The 21,894-nt window shown below is 37.4% G+C and overlaps 10 protein-coding genes across 10 annotated transcripts; 6 read left to right on the top strand and 4 right to left on the bottom strand.

The window, feature by feature from the left end:
* Window positions 1-194: 194 nt before the first annotated feature.
* BDF20DRAFT_906175 (t-SNARE) lies at window positions 195-1,447 on the bottom strand (the record flags this gene model as incomplete). Its single annotated transcript, XM_053083243.1, has 6 exons — window positions 195-367; window positions 452-684; window positions 753-904; window positions 980-1,076; window positions 1,163-1,304; window positions 1,378-1,447. 6 exons carry the CDS (start codon window positions 1,445-1,447, stop codon window positions 195-197), a joined length of 867 nt encoding a protein of 288 aa, XP_052936599.1.
* Window positions 1,448-2,178: 731 nt separating this feature from the next.
* BDF20DRAFT_819179 (uncharacterized protein) lies at window positions 2,179-2,331 on the top strand (the record flags this gene model as incomplete). Its single annotated transcript, XM_053077440.1, has 1 exon — window positions 2,179-2,331. One exon carries the CDS (start codon window positions 2,179-2,181, stop codon window positions 2,329-2,331), a length of 153 nt encoding a protein of 50 aa, XP_052936598.1.
* A 356-nt stretch (window positions 2,332-2,687) lies between these two features.
* On the top strand, window positions 2,688-3,178 carry BDF20DRAFT_987867 (uncharacterized protein; the record flags this gene model as incomplete). The annotated part of the gene is made up of 3 exons (XM_053085253.1): window positions 2,688-2,911; window positions 2,998-3,003; window positions 3,088-3,178. The coding sequence occupies 3 exons, from the start codon at window positions 2,688-2,690 to the stop codon at window positions 3,176-3,178; spliced, it is 321 nt and encodes a 106-aa protein (XP_052936597.1).
* Window positions 3,179-5,838: 2,660 nt separating this feature from the next.
* Window positions 5,839-6,364, top strand: BDF20DRAFT_523198 (uncharacterized protein). Its single transcript, XM_053075659.1, has one exon. The coding sequence runs from the start codon at window positions 5,936-5,938 to the stop codon at window positions 6,278-6,280; it is 345 nt and encodes a 114-aa protein (XP_052936596.1). The 5' UTR covers window positions 5,839-5,935; the 3' UTR covers window positions 6,281-6,364.
* Window positions 6,365-7,905: 1,541 nt separating this feature from the next.
* Window positions 7,906-9,413, top strand: BDF20DRAFT_835640 (uncharacterized protein; the record flags this gene model as incomplete). The annotated part of the gene is made up of 5 exons (XM_053078862.1): window positions 7,906-7,953; window positions 8,011-8,093; window positions 8,478-8,736; window positions 8,758-9,048; window positions 9,114-9,413. The coding sequence occupies 5 exons, from the start codon at window positions 7,906-7,908 to the stop codon at window positions 9,411-9,413; spliced, it is 981 nt and encodes a 326-aa protein (XP_052936595.1).
* A 973-nt stretch (window positions 9,414-10,386) lies between these two features.
* On the top strand, window positions 10,387-11,770 carry BDF20DRAFT_835639 (uncharacterized protein; the record flags this gene model as incomplete). The annotated part of the gene is made up of 4 exons (XM_053078861.1): window positions 10,387-10,617; window positions 10,773-10,844; window positions 11,240-11,290; window positions 11,651-11,770. The coding sequence occupies 4 exons, from the start codon at window positions 10,387-10,389 to the stop codon at window positions 11,768-11,770; spliced, it is 474 nt and encodes a 157-aa protein (XP_052936594.1).
* A 284-nt stretch (window positions 11,771-12,054) lies between these two features.
* BDF20DRAFT_913188 (TIP-1 family-domain-containing protein) lies at window positions 12,055-15,035 on the bottom strand (the record flags this gene model as incomplete). The annotated part of the gene is made up of 8 exons (XM_053084040.1): window positions 12,055-12,295; window positions 12,364-12,672; window positions 12,743-12,996; window positions 13,058-13,518; window positions 13,600-14,117; window positions 14,187-14,495; window positions 14,569-14,828; window positions 14,904-15,035. The coding sequence occupies 8 exons, from the start codon at window positions 15,033-15,035 to the stop codon at window positions 12,055-12,057; spliced, it is 2,484 nt and encodes an 827-aa protein (XP_052936593.1).
* Window positions 15,036-15,077: 42 nt separating this feature from the next.
* Window positions 15,078-17,269, top strand: BDF20DRAFT_870780 (uncharacterized protein). The gene is made up of 2 exons (XM_053081072.1): window positions 15,078-15,474; window positions 15,543-17,269. Exons 1-2 carry the CDS (start codon window positions 15,190-15,192, stop codon window positions 17,184-17,186), a joined length of 1,929 nt encoding a protein of 642 aa, XP_052936592.1. The 5' UTR covers window positions 15,078-15,189; the 3' UTR covers window positions 17,187-17,269.
* A 158-nt stretch (window positions 17,270-17,427) lies between these two features.
* Window positions 17,428-19,041, bottom strand: BDF20DRAFT_870777 (uncharacterized protein). The gene has a single exon (XM_053081071.1). The coding sequence runs from the start codon at window positions 18,839-18,841 to the stop codon at window positions 17,498-17,500; it is 1,344 nt and encodes a 447-aa protein (XP_052936591.1). The 5' UTR covers window positions 18,842-19,041; the 3' UTR covers window positions 17,428-17,497.
* On the bottom strand, window positions 19,031-21,366 carry BDF20DRAFT_870775 (ATP-NAD kinase-like domain-containing protein). The gene is made up of 5 exons (XM_053081070.1): window positions 21,121-21,366; window positions 20,913-21,057; window positions 20,219-20,830; window positions 19,947-20,136; window positions 19,031-19,871 (listed from the first exon to the last, which is right to left on the bottom strand). The coding sequence occupies exons 1-5, from the start codon at window positions 21,273-21,275 to the stop codon at window positions 19,495-19,497; spliced, it is 1,479 nt and encodes a 492-aa protein (XP_052936590.1). The 5' UTR covers window positions 21,276-21,366; the 3' UTR covers window positions 19,031-19,494.
* Between the last annotated feature and the right edge of the window lie 528 nt (window positions 21,367-21,894).

Below are 21,894 nucleotides of genomic sequence, written 5' to 3'. Positions count from 1 at the left end.
TATACAAATCACAAAGTATGTTGCTGGGGAAGGTGAAGAACATGACTTCAAAGTAGATAAAAGAGGTAGTCGAGATCATGAAGCAAATTGGATACGAAAGCATTTCTGAACATTGCAAACTTGAAGGTTTATAATAAAATGTGTATAGCATGAAGTTGTAAAAGTAGGGTATGATTTCTCCGATAATGAATTACTTATTTTGCTACAACAATGATTAAAGCTAGGACACAAGCAACGATGGTGATGATCAACATAAAACAACACATATTCTTCCTTGCTTTTTTTTGATGTCGATTTGCCACTGTCAATTCTTCAGATGCTTGCTTTGTGTTTTGTGCAATATTCAGGACGTTTCCATAAATACTCTCTAAATAAATATATATAGAATTCATAGAGATTTAGCGTAACTATCCCATCGCTCTTATGATTCATCATAAATGCGTGTACTTACGTATACCGCTTTCTTGTTCATTCACAAGCATACCAAGGTCACGAAATATCTCGTTCAATTCTGTAATACCTTGTTCAATATTTTGTATTTCACCTTCTCGTTCAGAAATCAACGTTTCGTTATATTCAATTTCATTGTCTAAGGCTTCAATTTGAATTCTTCTTTGTGCATCATTCTGTTGTAATAACTGCTGTTGCTCTTGACTCATAATGCCGTCGCTACCCTCTTCATCACTAATCGTAAATAAAATGTCAGTAGTGCATTTTATTACGACCCGAAAATACATGTCCTTATAGTTTACTCTATTTGCGATTGAAGCGCTGCGGTTGTGGCCTTCTTTTTATCAACGTATTCTCTTTGTTTCGACACAGATTCTCTTTGAACTCTCTGGAAATCTGCCAAAACCTTTTGGAAATCTTTTGATAATTTTTGCTGTTCGAGTTTTCTTTGTCTCTAAAATACATAAGTAATGATTAAAATAATTGCAAAGATTTCGTACTATTCTCCGGGAGCATGATTGAGCTTTACATTCTTTTTGGAATCTGTAGTATAATACTGAGAGAATAATTTGATATCTGACGTTGTATCCTTTATTAACTCTCTCGTACTCTCAGTGACATCATGCCTATCAATGCAAAATTGTTGAGTGTCCTTCCTTTTCTTTTTCCTGTTTGTCAATTAGTGCTGTCTTATGCATGACGATCGCTTTACAGTTTGTTCCGAATGTCGGATGAATCTTTTGGTGTCCCCAGAAACCCAACAAGCCGTTCAATACTCGTAATGTTTCCACTGATATGAAATACTTGCTGTGATACTCTTTGCGTCAAGCTTTTGTAGTCACTATCGATTCCATCTATGAAACGAAATCAACAACATTATTAACAAAAATGTGCTTTTAACGTGAGCTTAGTCTACAGAAAGCTTACTTTGTGAATCTCGGGTATTTCTAAAAGAATTGGAAGCACCTAAACCTTGTTCAAGATCGTTAAAGGACATTTCAAACTATTTTACACTTTGTTGGGAAATAAGAAAGAAATGAATAGATATGGAAAAGAAAAAAAAAGGGTAGATAAAAGGAAAATCGACGCATCAGGAACAGACGACTGCTGATTGGATGAAATATGTTCCGAAGCTTGCTCTTTGATGCATGAAAAGCCCCCACTTTCTTTTTTGCAACACAGGTTTTCCACGTTGATACAAAAAATATCCTTTGAGCTTCAGTGTGTGCATTCTAAATGCCCGTTAGTAAAAAAGCATTAATTTTGAGTGTTTATTTGACATTATGATGCAAGAGATGTCTTTGTCTAACCTATAAAATTGTGTCATTCAATTATGACCTCTTCTTGTGTTCCTTTGTTTTTGGCATTTTTATTAATTCATGAATACAGCTTCCGCTAATTGAATAATGCACGACAAACAGCAAAAGTTGATTAGAGGACATCGTCGAGAATCTGTCTTGTTCACTTTGCCAGAATTACAGGATTTGAGGGGTGAGTTGATTAGACAATCTATTTTAAGTGCAAATAAAACAAACTTCGTTGTGAAAACAGTCTGGTATTAATCGGCACCCTCATTTTACTATAACTGAAAAAGCACATCAGCGTACATTCGAAGGTGCTTATTGGAGAACAGCACTGGCTGCCTTCTCTTCCGGTCTACTCATTCTAAAAGTATTCACTCGAGAGTTTTATAAGATTGGTATTACGTTTTTTGTTTTCGGCATCGCCATGCTAGCCATTGCTCTTTGGCGGCGACGAACTTCGTTTGATGTATTTGATCCTACTATACCTTTCAAAACGAGTGGTGATTGGGTTATTCTAACAACACTGGTGACTTTAGCTACGTATATTGTATTACTCGCTCTTTTATGGAATTTGTAGATAAGCCGAAGGGTTCAGCATGGTTTGCAATTAAACAGGCCGAAGAAGTTATTTAATAATTACGCTTCTCAATCAATTTTACTCATACTTAATAGCTCTAGATAGCAATATTCCCCCCCTCTCCCACACACACACACACTTTATTTATAGATTGTAAGCTGAATTTGTTTCTGAAAATAAAGGCATTTGATGCTCTGTATATATTTTCGCAGTTCTCTACTAAGTTCAAGGCTACTCTCGTTTGATTAGAGCAGACTTGTCGATCTTCTGCGCGGTTTTGCCCTGTGAATCAAGATTTTCTGCCATATTATTACGTTGCGGTAGGTAATCCATGTTTGCTTTGTTCGCACAAGCACATGTTAATGAAAACTGAAAGCTATAATTTATCTGTTATTGCCTTGCTGCAGCTGACCCTTGGTGACCGTTCCGACTGTGAAAAGTACTTTGAGATCAAGGGTTACGGCATTACTTACATATCAGACGAGGAAATCCTTCTTTTGCTATATTGTTTCGTAATGATAAAATGCGTAGCACACCATAACAACGTATCTATTTTCCGGTCTTTAAAGAAGAATGGAAAGTATGAAGAAATTGAAATGTGTAATGGCTGATAATTTAGTAAACATGTGCTTGCTTAAATTGTGGGCTTAATTGTTAAACAAACAGAGAACTGTAAGCATCATTGTAAGCATCATTGTAAGCGTGACTATATGTCAATATAACCGCGTGTGTCATCATCACTAAGGTTTTGTGTAGGAATTACAAACGTCTAACATATCAGGAAAAAAAAATTGTTGTTAGAGTTGCCTTTTGGAGTACTCCAAAGCGGATCCAGAATAAGAAATAAGACAATGACTACTAAAGTGTATGAGATTACTTTTCAAATACTGTAAGAAATGAATCAGTAAGTAAAATACATTTCTTCATACAGGATCTTTCTGTTTGGAGATTCTTATACAAACAATAAACTCATGTTTGTGAAAAAGTTACTGATCTCAATCGAAAGTGCTGAAAAACTTACCTTAATGACAGCTTGCAGAAAAAAACACACCAAAACCTGTCTATACAACGTTTAGACATGAAAAGACAATAATAAAGAACAATATAAATAGAGAGACAAAGGAAAGGCCTTACATTTTAATATTGTTTGAATCTATGCTTGAATGCAAAATCTATGAATTCAAGCCTACTGTTCCAGTCTAGTATTCATCATTTCTAGTTTTTCAGAAAAAGTGACTCAATCGTTTATAGGCAATCCTTATTTGCGTCCTTGCAAAACTTTCCAAGGGTGTATAGCAGTTGTCCTAAGCTTTAGAAGGAAACCCGTCTGGGTCGTGTTTGATGGATGTAGATGATTCTTCTTCGTTCCGAGAGCGAATAGAAAGTTATTTCTTTGCTTTTCCAGCAAATATTGTAAGTGCTTACTACAAATCCATCTGACTTTGGGAGCTCTGTAGTTTTAAGTTCACTTAATGTTTCTTTCTATTTCTAAGCTACTATTTCCTATCTATCGAACTTCATAGTAATCGGTCTACTCTTCTATCATTATTACCATAGCTATTCTTATTTGACAAAACCTTCCCTCTCCCTCACAGGTCGTTTTTTAACTGAGTCTCGCAGTTCATTACACGTCGAGTATAGTGCAACGTCGTAAATCTGTTAGTGAATGCTGTAATCAATAATCTATCATTATGACCCACTCTTCTTGTACCAAGGAGAATAACATGTTAGTTTCGGAAGTGAGTTTGAACGTGAGAAGCATACTTTAATCCCTTGAAGCAAGGAGGGAGATAACTATGACAAGACATAAAAAACATGCCTTATCTGCTGTATGTAAATTACGCACATGTATAGCCTTGATGATCATTATGATCACAGTAATAGAGACGATAATGGATACACGAATGTTGTTAAGAAGGAGGATACCAATTTTTAAAATGAAAGTAACCGCTGAATTATGGTGACCGGCAACAACTTATAAAATGAAAAGGAAGATCAATGGCAAATGAACGAACATTTCTGCATACCATCGGCTGTAAATGCCGAACAATATGGAACAAAGTGTATCATGGATGCATGAAAATGATGGAGAAAGCTGACAATCGCGCATGAACTTGCTGCTTACCTCATTTAAAACGATAAGAGGCTCTGAATGAATTCCACTCATGACACCATTGAATAGAGTTGGGGTTTCATGATAATGAGGGAAGACATTTTGGAGCAACGGAACTCAATTTGAAGCAATCTATAGCTGAATATGTGAAGCGTATATGGTTGAAAGATGCCCTGATTGCTGGTTGCTCCTTGGTGTAACATAGAACGGAATAAAATTGTCACCAGTTCCTCATCAACAACAGATACGATTTTCTTGGGAAGAAAGAACAGAAAAGCAGCACCATTGATTATCAAGGCCCACAATAGTGGTAGAGTTTACTCGTTAATGATGGCAATCTTCATCTATCTTGTAAAAGCAATAGCCATGCTGCCAACAACAGCAGTTATACTAGATATCATGCAAACTAGTGACAAATGATCAAAAGGCTATCAATGATACAGAAGAGCAAAGACCGGAAAGAATCAAAGCGGTAACGCTTTGCAAATTTTATTGAATTTCTGCGCTAATATAGCCAAAAGCGAATATGCTGTTGAAGAATTAAGTAATTGAGCTTCTCATATACTCTATCTTTTTTTCTTAGTGCATTCTAGCATTTGCCCTGAAGAGAAAAATTAAATTGAATGTAAAAGCTTTCCTTTGCAAGTATTAGGATTTTGAAAATTACTATTTATATAGCTGAAAATATTTCCCCTGCCTAACAATTCAACATAGGAGAGATGAGTTCAACGGGTATTTGTAGTTATAGAAAGACATTATAATGGGTAATGGCCAAGTGTTAGAGTAGTAGAAGATATAGTAACTCATCATATGCTGAATTAATGTATGTGCAAATATATTTCTGCTGCACTAAGCATCAACTCTAGAATGGGAAAGAAAGCATAACATGCCATTTTTCTTTTGTATTCAGCAGATAGAACGTTTCATACATTAATTTTATGAATTAGAGAGCTACGTATCAAATGGTGGTACGAATGATGTAAAAAGATAATGAAATTGTGTTGACCATCATTTTAAGAAGGTAGCATAACATATAACCTCTTTAAGCGTTGCATGGCTTTATAATGGTCACTGTTGATATGAAGAATAAAGGCATTTATTATCTACTAACTCAATAAAACTTGCTTTATGGCCTTTGAAAGCAGGTTATTTTGAATATGTGCAGGAGAAGCCACGTGGTCAAGTTGGTGTCGCGTGGCCCCGAGTAACCATTGAAGTAAAAGTTGTTGGTTTTTTTTAGGGCATAGATAGCTTAACGAATGAAATCATTGTAACTCTAAACTAAAAAGTCTATCCGTGTGCGTGTGCGTGTGTCTTTTAAGGAGATAAAGAAGACAGGGTGTGTGCGTTTTAAGCCAGATTTGTATGTCACTTTTGAGAATTTTCAATTTTTAAATTATAAAAAGAACTCTTGTTTTTATCGTCTGTCGTACCTTTTCTTCAATCTTGTCACTCATACTTCATCCCTCACCTTATAACAAATTGTCATAAATGTCCCATATACAAACTGAGGTCTTTGCACATCCAATGTCCTCGAACTCATATTCTTATTTAATTACTGAAGAAGACGATGTTGTATTAGAAGAACTTACATCCAGTTTACTAACAACTTCCACTATCAACGAATGGCTACAAAAGAGTCCCCGAGCAAAGGCAACTCTTGTTTTACAGCCCTCCTCTTCTACTCAAACAAGCAATTCAGTGCAAGAAGAAGATTTTTATACAATTCAGGTGCCAGTTTACGCTCTTCGTCGTCGAAATGCTATTGTTGCTGATCTACCAGATGCACCTCTCTATCATCACCAACATTATTATACCACGGCAATCATGAATTAGACCCAATTTTTAGACTGATTACTCTTCACTAACGCATTTTAGACTGTATACATATTATTACGCTCGCATATTCCATATCCTTTGTTTGATGTTACCCCTCCGAATCCCTTCAATACCTTTTCATTTATTCTTACACTCGTCTTGACTAATAAAAGTTGTTATATGAGATCATTGCCTGTCATTTTGAATGTAGACTATTTTAGCAGAGTTTACAATCCAGAAGAAAATATAACATAATAAGTGCTGGGCAGTTATGAGAGTAAATACTACAAATCGACAATAAAAGGTGGCATGTTCGTTTAACCATCTATGCCATTTTGCGCAATCAAATTGCTTCAAATTAGTAGACATATATACTTTCGAATACTTACAGAGCTGGCAAGCGGACCTTTGAAAACAATCATCGTACAGTGACAACCTTAATATCGAGCTTATCTTCGCTGAGCTTTCTTTTGCTTTCATCCTCCTAAGACCCACCTATATTATTTACGAAAGCTTTCACAATTCCTGAATACAACAATAGCTATTTTGAACTGAATCTACATAACTCTTAATTGTATTAAGCGTTGTACTTTAGACCCTTTCAGTACTCCTTCTTTGTCCATTCAAACAGTTCCAAGCAGTTGTGAATCTTTGATAATCAGCTCATTAAAAACATCGATATCCAAAAAGATAATAAAAAACCCCCTCCAACTTAATAAATAAAAATATGTATGACAGGTCAGTCATGATACATTGCGATTTGATTTTCGATGAATATGTATTGGGAGCCCATATCCTTTTTCCTACCTCATCATTCCATCCTATTCAATATTATCGTGGAAAGATATCACGATGTTTGCTCTCAGTAGATGTTTGAGATAGCGAAGTGAATGAGAAAGAATGTGCCGTTCGTCTAACTAAAATACAGAAGCTTCAAGCGTCCTATTAGACGCAGAGCATATTTATTGGAAAAAATTAAGATTGACTCATCAAAGAAAGGTCAAAAGGAGCGGTAAGCCGCATCTATTAAATAGACATTCTTCCAAACTATGGCAGCAATTTTAAATCAGTAGAATTATAAACATTGGCTTGTACATAAACTATTGCACGTGCGTTTACGTAGACACTTGAAGAGCAATGAAAAACCAAGAGAAGCAGAAGCGGAGAGATTGTGACAGCAACAATACGCCAAGACTTCTTTCTGTTGCCAGTCGAAGAGCACCAAGGATAAAACAAAAAGATAAAACGCCGGGAATGATATTGTTAGATGAATCCAGAGGCCTGATTATCCTCTTGTCCTCTCCATCAGTTTTCTTGCCTTTTTTGCATTGTTTATTGCTGCTGTGGTGAAATAACTAATGAAGCCGTCGTCAACCTTGTCGTGAAAACCACCTCTTCAAATATTCAGCTTTTTTTTTGCAAGATTATCAAACCGTAGAAAAGCTATGAAAATAGAAACGACAAAGCTTTCTGATTGTTAGTGCTATGATTGAGCAATAACTTCCTTTAACAAAAGAACACGAAGACGAGGAAGAACATCAGAGAATAATTAAGCGAGATGATATGTTGGTGTAAAGTTAATTGATTTAAGTTGGTTTGATACAGTTGAACCGTAAAGTAATAATAACTATTAAAAGTTGTATATGTTGTGCTATACAATTTCAGTTCTTAAGAAGGTGCACATAGTGGGCGTAAGATGCATAATGAGATTTTATAGCAAACTTTATTAAATCCCTCATCATGAACAGTTATGCAAGTTGGCACAAAACCCTTCACTGAGAGCGTTAAAGTTCACCCCTCAATTTAAATCGATGGCGATAGATAGCACATAGTAAGTGAGGGCTTGGCAACGTATACAGGACAAAAAGTTTACGTCGTCTGAAGTGAATGGGTTTTTAGTGGGCCTACAGAAACCACTGGAGGAAACATACGCGTATTTTTTGTTTAATTAATGAGAAAATGAAGCCATTTCTTTTTCTTTCCTTCTAAAAAACTTCCAGAAAGAATGTTACCGCTGCTGATACTCAGCCTTTTAGCTCAAATCTTTGCTGAATTAAACAATTTCTTTTGGTTCTCCTGTATCTGCCCTTTACGCTCGTTCGCTGTTTCTTTGCCGTTTCTTTCACGACGTTGACATTCAGCGTGACGCTCAACCTATTCTGGTACTTTGGTTTCGCGATTCTCTGCCTTTTGAAAACGTTTCTGCTGATATTAGCACATTGGGCTCTCTTGTTGTATGGCTTTTGCATCCTCTTATGGAAGGAAGGTTCGTCTGCACTCCATACCCTTGTAGCCGGCTGTTCAATGGTGAACGTGAAAGAAACTTGGAAAGACTGTCTTATAATCTGAAGTGTGCTGAAGAAGAAATTCGTTCTCGTGCCCGTGCTTTTGCTTTTGCCAGTGCCAAAGCATTTTATTATGCTGGAAGCAACAGTCGTTATGCTATGCTTACCTGTTCCACTACTTCGGCTGCTGTTCGTCAACGATTTAGTTAGTGTTCGGTTCCGGTTGCTAGTCGTAGTGGTAGTAAACTTGCTGCGGCTGTTGTATCCGCTCTGGTTTCTGCAGTTTCTGAAATATCTATTATGGTTAAACCTAAAGTATTTAATTTGCCTTCAACTTTTGTTGATGGTATGGTCCAAACTTTTATTTCGCTCTGCATTTCATCTAGCTCAACAGTCCCCTATTTTCAAAGTGGTATAACGCCCGGTTTAGTACCCGTTCGCGCTTGCGTATCAGTCATCGTCGCGCTGGTTATTTTAGCAAAGTCTACAGACTTGATTGATGTACTTGTATTGCTTAACATTTAGGTAAGGCGCGCCGTATTCAACGTTGTCAGCAGCGATTTTAGCGATCTGCTCAGGAAGCTATGGATTGGGAGTGCACTTGTGTTTCGTCACCTGCACTTTCAACTGTTTCCATGATTGTTGAAAGAAGAATATCGTTCAAGCTACTTATTGATATATCTACTTCAGTGTCAGGTTCCATTATCGGTAGCTTTTCGGAAAAATCACTCGGTGGTTCAACGAGCACTACAATGGATGAGGATATTTTGATGGTTACAGCTAGTGGTGATTCACAGCCCACCTTTATAGAGGAGGAAATTGTAGTGGAAGGATCTTCTGATTCACCCGCTGACTTGTTTGCTTAGGCGAGTTGTCTCCTCCCTTGAGTTTCACTTTAGCAGGAATATGGTGTCTCAAGCTCAAGATTCAATCCTTGATGGACTACGTTAGCCCTCTTATTTTGTCACCATAGTGGACGACACTGTAATGGCTGCTGCTGCGGACATCGAAAGTAGTTCCATGTCTGTTGATGCTTCTGCTTGTGCTCCCTGTCAAGCCATCACCCCGTTGCACTTGATGTAACGCGGATTTCCGCTGGTTCTGCTGGCTCCTGGGTCAAAGCTAAGAAAGCTTGTTGTAAAGATTTACTATTCAACAGATTATTGCCACAACAACACCACCACGATTATCACCCGCCACCAGAAAAAAAAAGAGAACTATGCAGTAAAGTAGTGTAATTTTGCTATTACGGGTTTTGGGAAGGCATGTACTTTTCGCAGCATGGGGCATATGCATTTTTTGCTATAATTTCACGACTTATTGTTTGCTTTTTTATAGTGAGTTCTTCAACACTTACCATCTGAGGGAAAAAAACAGTTTATTAAAATTTTTCATTTTTTTCGTACATGTGGTTGTTAATCTTACAGAAACTAGCGTCTGATTTTCCAATCAATGAATATCTTGGTGATTAGCTTTTACATCTTTTGAAGTTTAGGGTGTTCGTTTTACTTTCTGGTTTTTTGGATGTCTGTCACCCGCCAAGTTCTTAATTGCTTTACAGACAGTGTCTTGCTCTATGACATCTGAATGCCGGAAAAAAACTATTTGATATGATGTTACTTCTCATTAATTCCTGTGAGTGCTTCTAAAATAAATACGCGAATAACAACTTTAGCATCAACAGCTATATAAAAAATGGTCGATCTATCGTCATGCCAAATGAAAGGGCTATGATGTCTTCTTAATTTCTGCAACTGTATCGACACACTGCTATTATATTTGGTAGGCGAGAATTTCCACGGCGTCTTCTCAGTTCTGTCACTACGGTTCTACTTTTTTATGGCAGATGACAAAGTTTGGCGTAGCTTGAACGAAGAACTTGGCAACAGGTGGTTCTCATTGTCTCCTCCTATACTTCGAGCCTTGCAAATGATTCTTCAACTCGTAATCAGTTTAAGGTGCTTCATCAACCACGGAGATATCGTCGCTCTTACGTTGGCTGGTACTATTAGCAATCTATGTTCATTAGAAACACCTTTCGGATCATTGGGTATCCTAAATTTCGAATTGGTAAGGAAGGCACTTTGGCTTTGTACTTTGGTATTGCATCTTTAATCAAGTTGTCGGTTGGTGTCGAAATGACTTGGCATTTATTCAGTAGAATTTGCTTATTGATGAGCATTCAATGAAAACGGCCTTTTGGTGATGCTTTCTATGGTCATCAGCATGGACTGGATGTGATCTTCAGTAATGAATTGACGACCTGTTGCAGAATATTTACCATCAGCAAGCAAACTGTAAGAACTTCAAGATGTACTCTTTGAAGAATCCATCAAGAGCACGACGTCTGTGGGAACCAGGGAAAACAACTATCTCACGACATCATGTATGGTGGCATGCTTAATATCAGAATCAAATCAAGGGTTATTTCTTAACAGCTATTCGCATTATGGGTGTCTTATTTTCTACGAGGCCTAAGTGGCGGAATACGCAATAATACTTCTTAGTTCATCAAACAGTCAAGCAAAACAAAACCCTCTGAATTTCAAACAAAACAGCAATAAGCGAGAAGATAAGTTGTAGCACAATAGGACATCCATTGAAATGGACTGAAAACTCATATACATGCAAGCTCTGCTGCAACAGGTGTTTTATCATCTTTAAGTTTCTGTCAAACTGTAGGCCTGCTTAGGCTATAATTGTAGGGTCTTCACATTCCCGTCAAGTTTATCAACGCCATTTGGTAAGGAAATGTTACTTTGCTATTTGTTTTTATCGACCAGTAACCTTCCCCCTTCCCCTCTAGGTCGCAGTTAGCCTTATAATGAAAGCAATTTTTTTTGCACAAACTCCAAATATGTGTCAGCTCATTCCTTAACCGATCAAATTTCTCTTAAAGTTCGTTATGCTATTCCTAGTTTTTGTATGTCAAATTACCCTTTCTGGCGGAGGCCGGAGGCCGTAGCCTAGGGTTCAGGTGGCGTATAGCGCATATCGTATGTATAAAGATATTACTCACATGTAAAATCATTCACTAAGATTCTGGTCATAATGAAGCCATCAAATTGCTTTGTCAAAGCTTTATTGCACATATATTGTAAAGCAAATGATTCTCAACATAAGAAGCGAGTCATTTGGTTGGCCTTCTTACGGTCAAATTAACTTTTGTACCAAATTCTCAATCCTCGCAAAGGAAATCGACCATCTGCAAAGATATTTTTAAGGAGAAAATGTAGTGGTAAAAAAAAGAACTACCAACAACCCTTTTACTAAACGGCTTGCAATCAAGAATATCAATACAGAAGATAATAGTAGCGTATCGGCTCTTTTCAATTATAAAATACTTCGTGGGAATACTGTGGTCAAGTTGGTCTCTTAGACAAGAAGTATTTCAAATGCGTTTACTACATAGCAGTATCTGCTGATCATTATAACCGTAATTTAAGTAATGTTTTGATAAATCAAGGTATGCTGATCTTTTTAAATAGTAATATTTGGGAAAATGCCTTAATTCCAACTTTCTAACATGTCATTTCTTCGTCGTAAAACTTCGCGTATCTGCCCATTACTCATAAATTCAACGTCCATTTTCTTCAACGTTGCTTGAATAGAGTCTAACTGAGTCGGGTCTGCTAAAGCTTTCATTAATACATCCCAAGATGGCAAATCTGTCATAATATTGTCATGGGTCGTACTCGCTCTCGGAGAGGGGAAAGGTAGCGTCAATAACAATACGGCTTCCTTCAATCTATTGAGAAAATAAAGGGGAATAAAGATATTAGAAATTGGCTTCCCAATATTGACAACTCATTGTACCTTTTTGTAAAATTTTCAGGTTTGGAGACATAACGTTGACCTATTTTCCACAAGCCTTGTTTTAGATCTGCTTCTAACTGCAATGCACCTGCAGCTGAAAACTGCGTCGTTGTAATAATGTTTTTCCAATACCAATCTTCAATTTCCTTTAAAATTCTACGATAAATATTCAAAAAATATGATTGAGGAAGTACACTGTAAAGATAGTTCCACGTCAACCTTAAATCTTGCAGAGGTCGATATAATTCAGCAGAAATTTCAACCATGCTACCATCATTACCAGAAGAAGAAGGCTGCCACCAGTCATCCCTGATGTTGGAAATAAATAAGTTAATATTTCTTGATGAAGCATGTCTCTACCGTTTCCACATTTATTTACTTTTTGGCGTATTTTTTGGCCTCGATTGTCCACTCTTTCATTGCCATTTTGACGATAATCTTCTCTATCCGCAGATTAAGTTGTTCAAAGGCTGTAATAGCTGCCGAGAATAATCCTTCTTCTTGCTGGGAATGCATCAACTGAGAAAGATGTATCATACAATTATTAGCTTGGTGGCTTAATTCTAGATCTGTGACAAGACTTTGTATCGAATCGGATCCATGCATGATATCATATTGCATTGTGATGAAGAACTAAGCGTTTTTATAAGCTTTAATATTACAAAACTAAGCTAAATTTTCATTTTTTCTGTACCTCTTCATTTGTCCAATCTTTCAAGACTTGGATTATAGATCGGCAACTAGTCCACCACTTATATAATCGATCCAAAGCTGTAACAATCCCACCTGCCTCGTTTGCTGTCATTACCCCTGTTACTGCTTCAGGAAGCGCTCCTGGAACGGGAACTGAACGGATCAGACTGAGCGCTTCAAAAGAATCAATAGCTGCTGATATTCTTTTTTGATATTGCCCGAGCAGATCAAGTTGTATGTCAACAAAGAAATTCAATTTCTGCTCTAAATCGGAGACAAGTTGATATGCATTGGTGACATTTTCTAGCAAGTTAATTAACCTCACAGTGGATCTAGTACGCTTAATGAGCTTTGCTGCTGAGATGTCTTCTTGTGGGCCGGCGGGCTTTTCAAAACTATCTTCGGCATAAATGTCAAATGCTTGTCCATCTAGCATGATTTCATTGTATCTGGTTTGGGCAACTTAGAGTTGTAAAAAGGTCACAATAAGTGAACTGTGAGGTCGTTAATATTTTCTATTACTTGATTTCTTCAGCAACTTACATGCTTTTTCAGCATCGAACCATGAATTGAACCAGTTCGCGTTTTTCAAAATGACGTCGGAAATAAGTGTGTATCCATCAAATGCAAATTCTTCCTGTAGTGATTTATCGAAATGTAACACTTGGTGAATGGTATGACTCAATAAATTCGGTTGGCTTAGCAGCTTAGGCATCGTTTTCTGTAACTTCATATACACATCCTGTAAAAACCCGTGTATAAATTGATCCTTAGCAGCTTTCCTCTTAATTCTTTCCCTTCTTTCTGTTCCCTTTTGAGATCCTTCCAAGTATGTAAAAATTGGCTGAATTGTTGTCATGATGAAGGGTATGTGTGCTGCAATTGTGTTTTTCACATGGGTTAGATACCATTCAGGCTTATCAATGCGGTTGGTTGGTTTGGATGTTGCGAAATGATATCTGAATCGAAGCGATAGTCCTTCTAACATGATCGAAATGGGTAAAGATACTTCATTTTCGTCCTTTGCAGAATTATCTGACTCTTGGATGCCTTCGCAGCTTCTACAAAGAGTCAATAATATGTCAGAAGTTTAATTAACAAAGCAATACACATGTCTACCTTGCACTTACGCGTCTTGAAGAAGTAGGAGATTTTGAAAGGCCCTTTCAAAGCTCTTGATCTTAGATTTCAGCTGTGGGCCATATGGTGGTCTGATTGGTATTGGCCATGATAACCCGTCCAACTGATCTTTAAATTCTTTCGTTAATATATCCGTCAGATCCTCTTGGAGACGAGTTTGTACTTTATGTAAATGCTCGGTTAACTCTCCATATTGTTTCGTTCCATGATCTTGAATGTAACGCTCAAATCTTACAAGCTGTACATACGCCTCTATAGATTTTTCTGGCTCATTTTGAACGTACTCCATAGCCTGAGTGCTATTTACAAAGATTTGAGTAAGACTTATGTTATTGAATTGTAATGGAGTCAAAAATAAAAACATTTTCAAACCTCAGTTCCGAAGCCAGTAGTAAGGCTTTCAAATAGCTTTTGGCAATATCCACTTTTTTCAATTTGTTTTCAAGTGTATTGAGGTGTTCAAACAGATCAATAGCTGACTTATCAATTGCTGTTTCTTCAACAAACTGATCAATATCGTTATCGGTTGCCTCTAACGAGGTACCCAAATCATTAAGCATATCTTTGTTGCATTTAGCATTATTTAAAGACTGCAATATTATAGCTTTTGTTTCAACTTCAAGTTGCTTAAGCTAGAGAAGTTATGCGGATGATGACTGAGTATAACATCTTGAGACACGAAAGCGATTGCAAATATAAATTGCTACCTGCAAATCTAACTGTGTCTGTTTTGTGTGTTGAGCATTTAGTAAGTGAGTAACATTTTCCAAGTTTAAATCTTGCTCAGTCTGTATATTCTCCAGAAGAAACTGGTGTACTTCACTCATAAAGGCCGTCATATTGATGCAGGAAGAGATAAAAACTGAATAAGCAACCATTCATGATGAGAGGTTCTTTTTTACCATCACGCGGAGTTACGAACTATTTGCATATACCGCATAATTTTTTAATGCTTCGAAAGATTTTCTTTGCCATTCAATCGCATAATTACAAATGAACAACCGGATCAAAACAAATTCCAATAAAATAAACACTAAGTTTGAGGGTTATAAACTAAAGCCCTTTCCTAATAAATCGGATATAGTACGAACATCTTTAGCATCAGATAATATTCAAATTTGGAAAAGCACGACTGACCAACAAAGACTAAGTTTCCGAGAGCTTCAAGCGCGAATTAGACAAAGTCAATTGATATACGGTCAACCTCTGGATGAAAACAGAGGAACTGCTTTTTGCATAGATGAGGAATATAACGTACACATGATCATTTACGATAAGGTAACGCTAACGCTCCGTAACTGAGTCTCACCTAATGATTGTAGCGCTTAATCTATTTTATACCTCAGTCAAACAAGCAAACAACCTTCAACCCTCTTCTGCAGTTAATAAAACCAATAAGCACAACTTTACCTAATTTCACAGAGCCTACTGACACGACATTTATCGAACCACAAATACCTTCGGCTATTTCCATTAACCACGAACTTTTATTAGCAACGAATGGATCAGGGCATATCGAGTTGATAGGCATCACTGAGAACAATGGTACTATGGTGGGCGTCATTTTGGGTCGGACAGTTTATCCAGGCGCTGGTACAGAAGGTGTCACGCCCGTTCCATGTGTTTTATTAGATGGTCGTCAAATTACGAATAAGATCATCTTTGTGCTTTACAGCCGTGCAGCTGATACTACTCCAGTTAACACTAATGCCGAAAGAAAAACGCTATTTAATATTGTTACAATGGAAATTACAATACCAACGAAAGCAACACCTCAGTTAGACGATGGCACATTCCAAATTGCAACAAAAGTCTTGAACATACAGAGGGGTACTGAGGTTCCAGTTTATTGTGCTATTACAGCTTCAGGTCAACATTGCATTTTCGGAAGCGAAGTATGTTATGAAAGTGTGAAAATTAACGATGAAGATGCTGCTGAAATGAACAACGAAGATGTAGTAGGAACAACGGCATCTACGGAAGTTGTTGAGCAAAATCAACAGTCCAGAGCTGCCATTACAAAGGAAGTAGATGTCGAACAACCATATCAGTGGTTTCAAGAGGGTCCCGACATTACAATCCACTTTCAGCTACCTTCCAACACACCAAAAAATGCTATTGTATGTAAATTTCTTCCAGATCATCTAAGCTTATTGATCAAGGATACTAGAATATCGTATCCTTATCGTAAGTTGTGGAGTACGATTCGGCCCGATGCCAGTGTTTGGACACTTGACCCAACTTCCAGTATACTCACTCTTAACATTACGAAATACGATGAGGTTACCCGCTGGCCGCAATTCTTCGATCAAGATGATGATGTGCTCGAAACCTTAACACCACATCATTTATCGGATATCAAAGAAAAATTGGCTAAGTTTACGTCTACAACGACAGAAGATGAAGATATGGCAACCACAACGACGAAACAATCCATAAATCCTTCCTCTTTCATTCAGCCAGCACAGCATCCTGCAAGCATGGATATAGATGAGGATATTGATTCCGCAGGTGAATCTATCACTTTTAGCATCTACGACAATCAATCTCGCATTGTAGTAGATAGCTTACATACAGGAGTCTACCGTTGGATTTGTGATTCTTTTCAAAGTAACCAAAGATATGCACTCCCTTCTGTTTGTTTGCAAATGGATGTAGATGGATTAGTATTCAACATATATGAAAATGTGGAAAACCATAAAATTGAACTACAACATGTGGCTACATTTGATGCTTTCGCTTTTGTGCGTGCTTCCAAAAGAGATGCTCGATTTATAAAGCACGATTCTAATTTTTCTTTTAGTTGCGTTATCGAAAGCAGCCGTAATTGTTATATATATTATCACCATGATGATAAGCGAGTCTCTGAAGTTCAAACCTTAGTGGATCTAACCCAAGGCCATGACACAGAGGTTATTGGTGCTCAACTCATACTGGATAGAACGCTAATGATTCTGACAGAGGACGATATTATCGTAATAAATGTTTAAAATGTGCTTTTCTTCTAATCGGATTGACAAAGGAGGATGTAAAGCAATGTTGTTTTTCAATAAAAGCTGAGTATTGACTATTGAATTGCAAACTTTGTTCTAAACTACATGAAGAACGTTACTTCATGGAAAAAATTAGTGTTAAGATCGTACACATACGAATGGTCCAATACCCAACGTTGAAGTAAAAGAATTTGTTCCTAAATTGTGTTTCAAAAACAAAAACAACGTATCGTAAATAGTGGGGATTGTTCAAATGCTGCTTGAATGACAAGGAAATATGTTTATTTATGTACAAGAGAAGATGCGCTTCAAAAAGTGCTAGCGAGAATATTTCGATTTCCTCTGCATAAATTCATAACGATTCGAAGAAAGGAGAAGCGTTCCATATAAAGATAGCCTGTCAAAAGATAAGGCACAACAAATAAGTGGCATGTTAAAGCCGCGAAAAATAAAGTAAAAGCACGGCCCAAGGGTCCACCTCTAAAGAACCTGTCTCCAATACTGATACCAAAGACTTGAACGATAAAGAATAAAAACTGAAGACCGCCTGCCGGTAATGTTGCAGAAGAAGAACCCGTGTAGAGTCGTGGCCCCGATGCAGAGAACAAAAAGAACTCATGCATGAGGCCTGACATAACGAAGACTGACAAAGCTGGTAACCATCGAGGGGGTTTACACTTAAATAAAGTTAACATCGTCCAGCGGATTGGTCTATACCCAAGCCTATAAAATGATTCGTTGTAAAACGTATGCCAACGTCTGCCCCAAAAATCACGTAGAGAATGTGCAGTCCAAGGGGAATTGAATAAAGGCTGCATTGTCAATGTATCCTCAATCCAATCTTTAACTGCTCGAATTCTTTTAACTCGTCTTAAAATTGCTTTTGTTTCGAGAACATTTCTGCTGCTGCTATTCAGATCTCTTAAATCTGTAGCTCCTAATTGCCATCTTTCCAAATATGGCAAACACTTGTAGATTGTAGCGTACATTAACATCAAAGCGTCATACGTCACTTGCAGTTGGATTTGGATATAGACACAGAACAACAAGGATTGGCAGGTACTGATCAGAATCTCTGTATAGGTGATAGCTTGTGAAGAAGCCAGTGACGCCGCTTTGTCCATCTGTCCTGCATATTCGTAAATTTTTGACATGAATGCCGAAAACACACGAATAGGTCGTTGAGCATCATCGTAATTATAGATGAAATCAATTAGATCGAAAATAACTTGATGCTTAATGAAGATCCAAAGGTGACGTGCAAAGTGAATCTCCCTATAATCGAAGCTCGACTTGAAAGCTTTTTGTTGGTCTTTACTGGAATCTTCTGGTAAACGTTGCCTCCATTCTGATAGAGTGTATATAAAGGGCCGCTTCTGTCGCTCTTCCATTGTCATACAAAAAACCCATACACCCATCTTCATCGCCGTTGCCCAAGCCCAAACAGACACACTGATAGAGCAAACGTAAGAGTATTGTCCAGCGTAATAGATCGGAAAAAATAGTCCGGCAAACCATAATAGAGCAAGTATACCATCTTGTATAAGATTTCTTTTCTGAACAGGTAGGGATACAACCGTAAACAGAATACTCGGCGCCAGAACTGTCATCACATATTGCAGCAGACCCAGTGCTGAATGGTGGTAGACCATATTATTGCGTAATATATGTGCCTTGAAAATGTAAGTTGTATTTGTAACACAAACACAAGAAAGGTTATAATTAATTACAGTGAATAATCACTTAGACAGATCCTGCTGTAGGAAGTGTAAATGTGAAGGAAAAGGAAGCAGATGTTACGAGTTAGACAAAAATTACCCTCTAATGCCTTTTGCTAATAGGTTGAGATGGGAGACAAAAAGAAATTGCAACAAGAAAAAAGTCTGCCACTATTGGGTGCTAAACCAAATTTCCACGGAAAAACTTTTAAGTGATTCTTCTCCAATGTTTTTTGTCCATGAAAGGCAAGGCATCGGCGAAGCGGTCTCCTTGATTTCCGCAATTCTTCTCAATTGATGATGTTAAGTACGCACATTGATTCAAACTATCTGTAACGAAGCTATCTTTGCTTTGTGAGATATACTTTATAACTCTCTAACTCTAAGTGTATTAAGCAGATATCGCATCAGCTGATTCATCCATACTTCGTCCGACATGCTGACTAAGAAACCCTAGACGCTTAAGTAATTTCATTATAACCGTCAATTTGTGTGCAAAAGCCAAAAAGGACGTTCAAAGCACTTTTATTTAATTGCGACGAAGAAGCACTAAGATGTCGTGGTATAATCCTTCTACGTTTATGGTATCAAATGAGAACATTTTCTCGATCTAGTTCTTCTGTTGTCCATGGTATCAAGTCAATCATCTCATCCTCTTCAAATTCTCCGTCTTCTTCCTCAATGCTATTCTCCTCTTTAGTCTGTTGCATACTTATCTCCTGCTTATTTTCTCCTTTACTTGAATTTTCTTTCGGTCTTAGACAAGCAAATAAACTATCGGATTTCATTTTTGCTTCGACCGGTTTATCTTTATCGCCTTCAACGACAACAAATGACTTCTGTCGTTGTCGCATATTCCATTGTAAACAGCTCTGTACAGATGAAAACCAATCGTTACTGCAGTCGCTAGCACAATATGTTTTAACAGTATAGGGTGACAATGTAATCTTGACATGATCGCCTTCTATAGAATTGAATAAAGTACTCAACACACTAGTGCAACGCTTGCTTTGAGAAACGTCTTTATATGCCTACTTACGTTTAAGCTCTGTTCTATTCCTTCCATCAAAACTACAAAAAGCTGTATGACGTGATCCAAAAGGTACAACTATACGAATTGTCAGTCTGCTAGGCAACAGCATAGGTCGGAAACTTAGCGTATGTGGGCATATTGGGGTCACTAAGGTACATTGCATATCAGGATGAGTTAACGATCCTCCAGCGGAGAGCTTCGGGGGGAATAAATATTGAATAAGCGTTTATAGCTTAGTTTTTAATGATTAGCGTAAGTGAGAAACTTAAAAGATTTACCGAATATGCTGTAGAGCCAGTAGCAGTAGCAATACATAACCCATCTGCTTGTACAGTTGTTAAATGTCGTTCATCTGCAAATAGCTCCAATAATGAAATGTTGGAGCTAGGTCCACGATCCACTACAATCTCATTTAACACGTGATATGTTTGATCTGGCACAGTCGAGTAACATAGAACTTTATCATCCAAAACGTCCGCAACTTCAGGGTCTCCTTTGGAAGCTTGTTCAAACGCCTTTTTCATCCATGCGGTTTCCATGACCATCCATTCATTTGTTTCTCTATTGCCACTATTTGTTGAAGAATCAGATGAGGGTTTTGTATTCCAGTCGACAACTGGTTTATCCGTCCACACTGTATTTTCATCAGATTTCTTTCGTGATTTCAGTAAGCAATAAGGGTCTTGTCTGTATCGATATACTGTACAGCTTAGTCTTATGCGATTAGTATGATTTAGTTCGCCCCTGAACAATTTATCAAGCTCCTGATGGTAAGATGTTGATGAGAAGGGTGCTAAGAATCCCAGTGAACCCAAGTGGAAAGGCATAATAGGCGGTACTGTTGTTTGAAATATTGTGGATGTAAAAAGAATTGTACCGTCTCCACCAAGCTATTATACCATGCATGTATTAGAGATATAACCTTTATATTGTTTTCGTCGTATATATTGTGGGCATTGTAATCGTTCTTACACTGATAATCAAATCAAAAAGCTCTGGTTGACTATAACAGAGCTTTGGTGTCCAGAATTTTAATTTTGTTTCATAAATAGGGCTCTTACGAACGAGTTTCTCGTAAGCAAATCGTTTTGATACTTTTAAATGAGCATCCACATAACTACATCCGAAATAACATGAGTGAAGAAGTATTCGCGACTGTATTGTGAATTTTAAACTTTACACAGTGAATGGATGCTCCTTTCCAAAACGTGGAGTGGAAATAAGCCACTCAACAAGCTGTCTTGTGAAGGGAACTAACTTATTGTCTTTTGCTTTAGTGATAATGAGTATCGTTTCTTGTTCGGGACTCCCCTCAAACTTTCGTTTTCCCTGCATTGAATCTTTGAACAATAAGCATAAGGAATATTCTCAGCTTTCCAGTTGCATGAAATTCATTGAGGTACCTCCTTTTTCGTCTGCTGACTCCGTAATAGTATCATGTCTTCTTTTGATACCGCTTTTCATATCGTTTGAGAGTTGCTTAAAAGTTGAATGAAATTGGAAGAATTAGTGAGGAAGAAAGAGGGTTTTTTAAATAAAAAATGAGATCAACTATCTGCATCTCAAAAGGTTAATCGGTGACGGGCTTAAAAGCTAGTTACGTGTTTAGCTGTGTTCGAAAGTGATGTTGTATTACAGGCTTTTCGCTACAGATTCTGACAGTATCAAAATTAAATGTGGATCAAAAGAAAGATCAGATCAGACATTTGAACGAATCCTTCGCTCACTTTCACAAGGTTTCTAATTCATTTTATTTTTTGTGACTCGCAATTCAAAAGACTTTCTGGAAAATCCAGTTAGCACAAATAATATATAGATCAATTTGACGCTTTAACAACGCGTTATAAGAAGAAGTTAACCTTTATCACTGAACAGTATGAATAAAAACGAACTTTCCTGTTATCAAGCAATTCGATAGGGAATACGACAGTTGCCCGGCCAATACGTTTCAGAA

Source organism: Mycotypha africana, assembly GCF_025528875.1.
Source record: "Mycotypha africana strain NRRL 2978 chromosome Unknown BDF20scaffold_5, whole genome shotgun sequence".
In the NCBI taxonomy this organism is placed as follows: domain Eukaryota; kingdom Fungi; phylum Mucoromycota; class Mucoromycetes; order Mucorales; family Mycotyphaceae; genus Mycotypha; species Mycotypha africana.
This window is presented reverse-complemented; position numbering and strand designations above follow the sequence as displayed.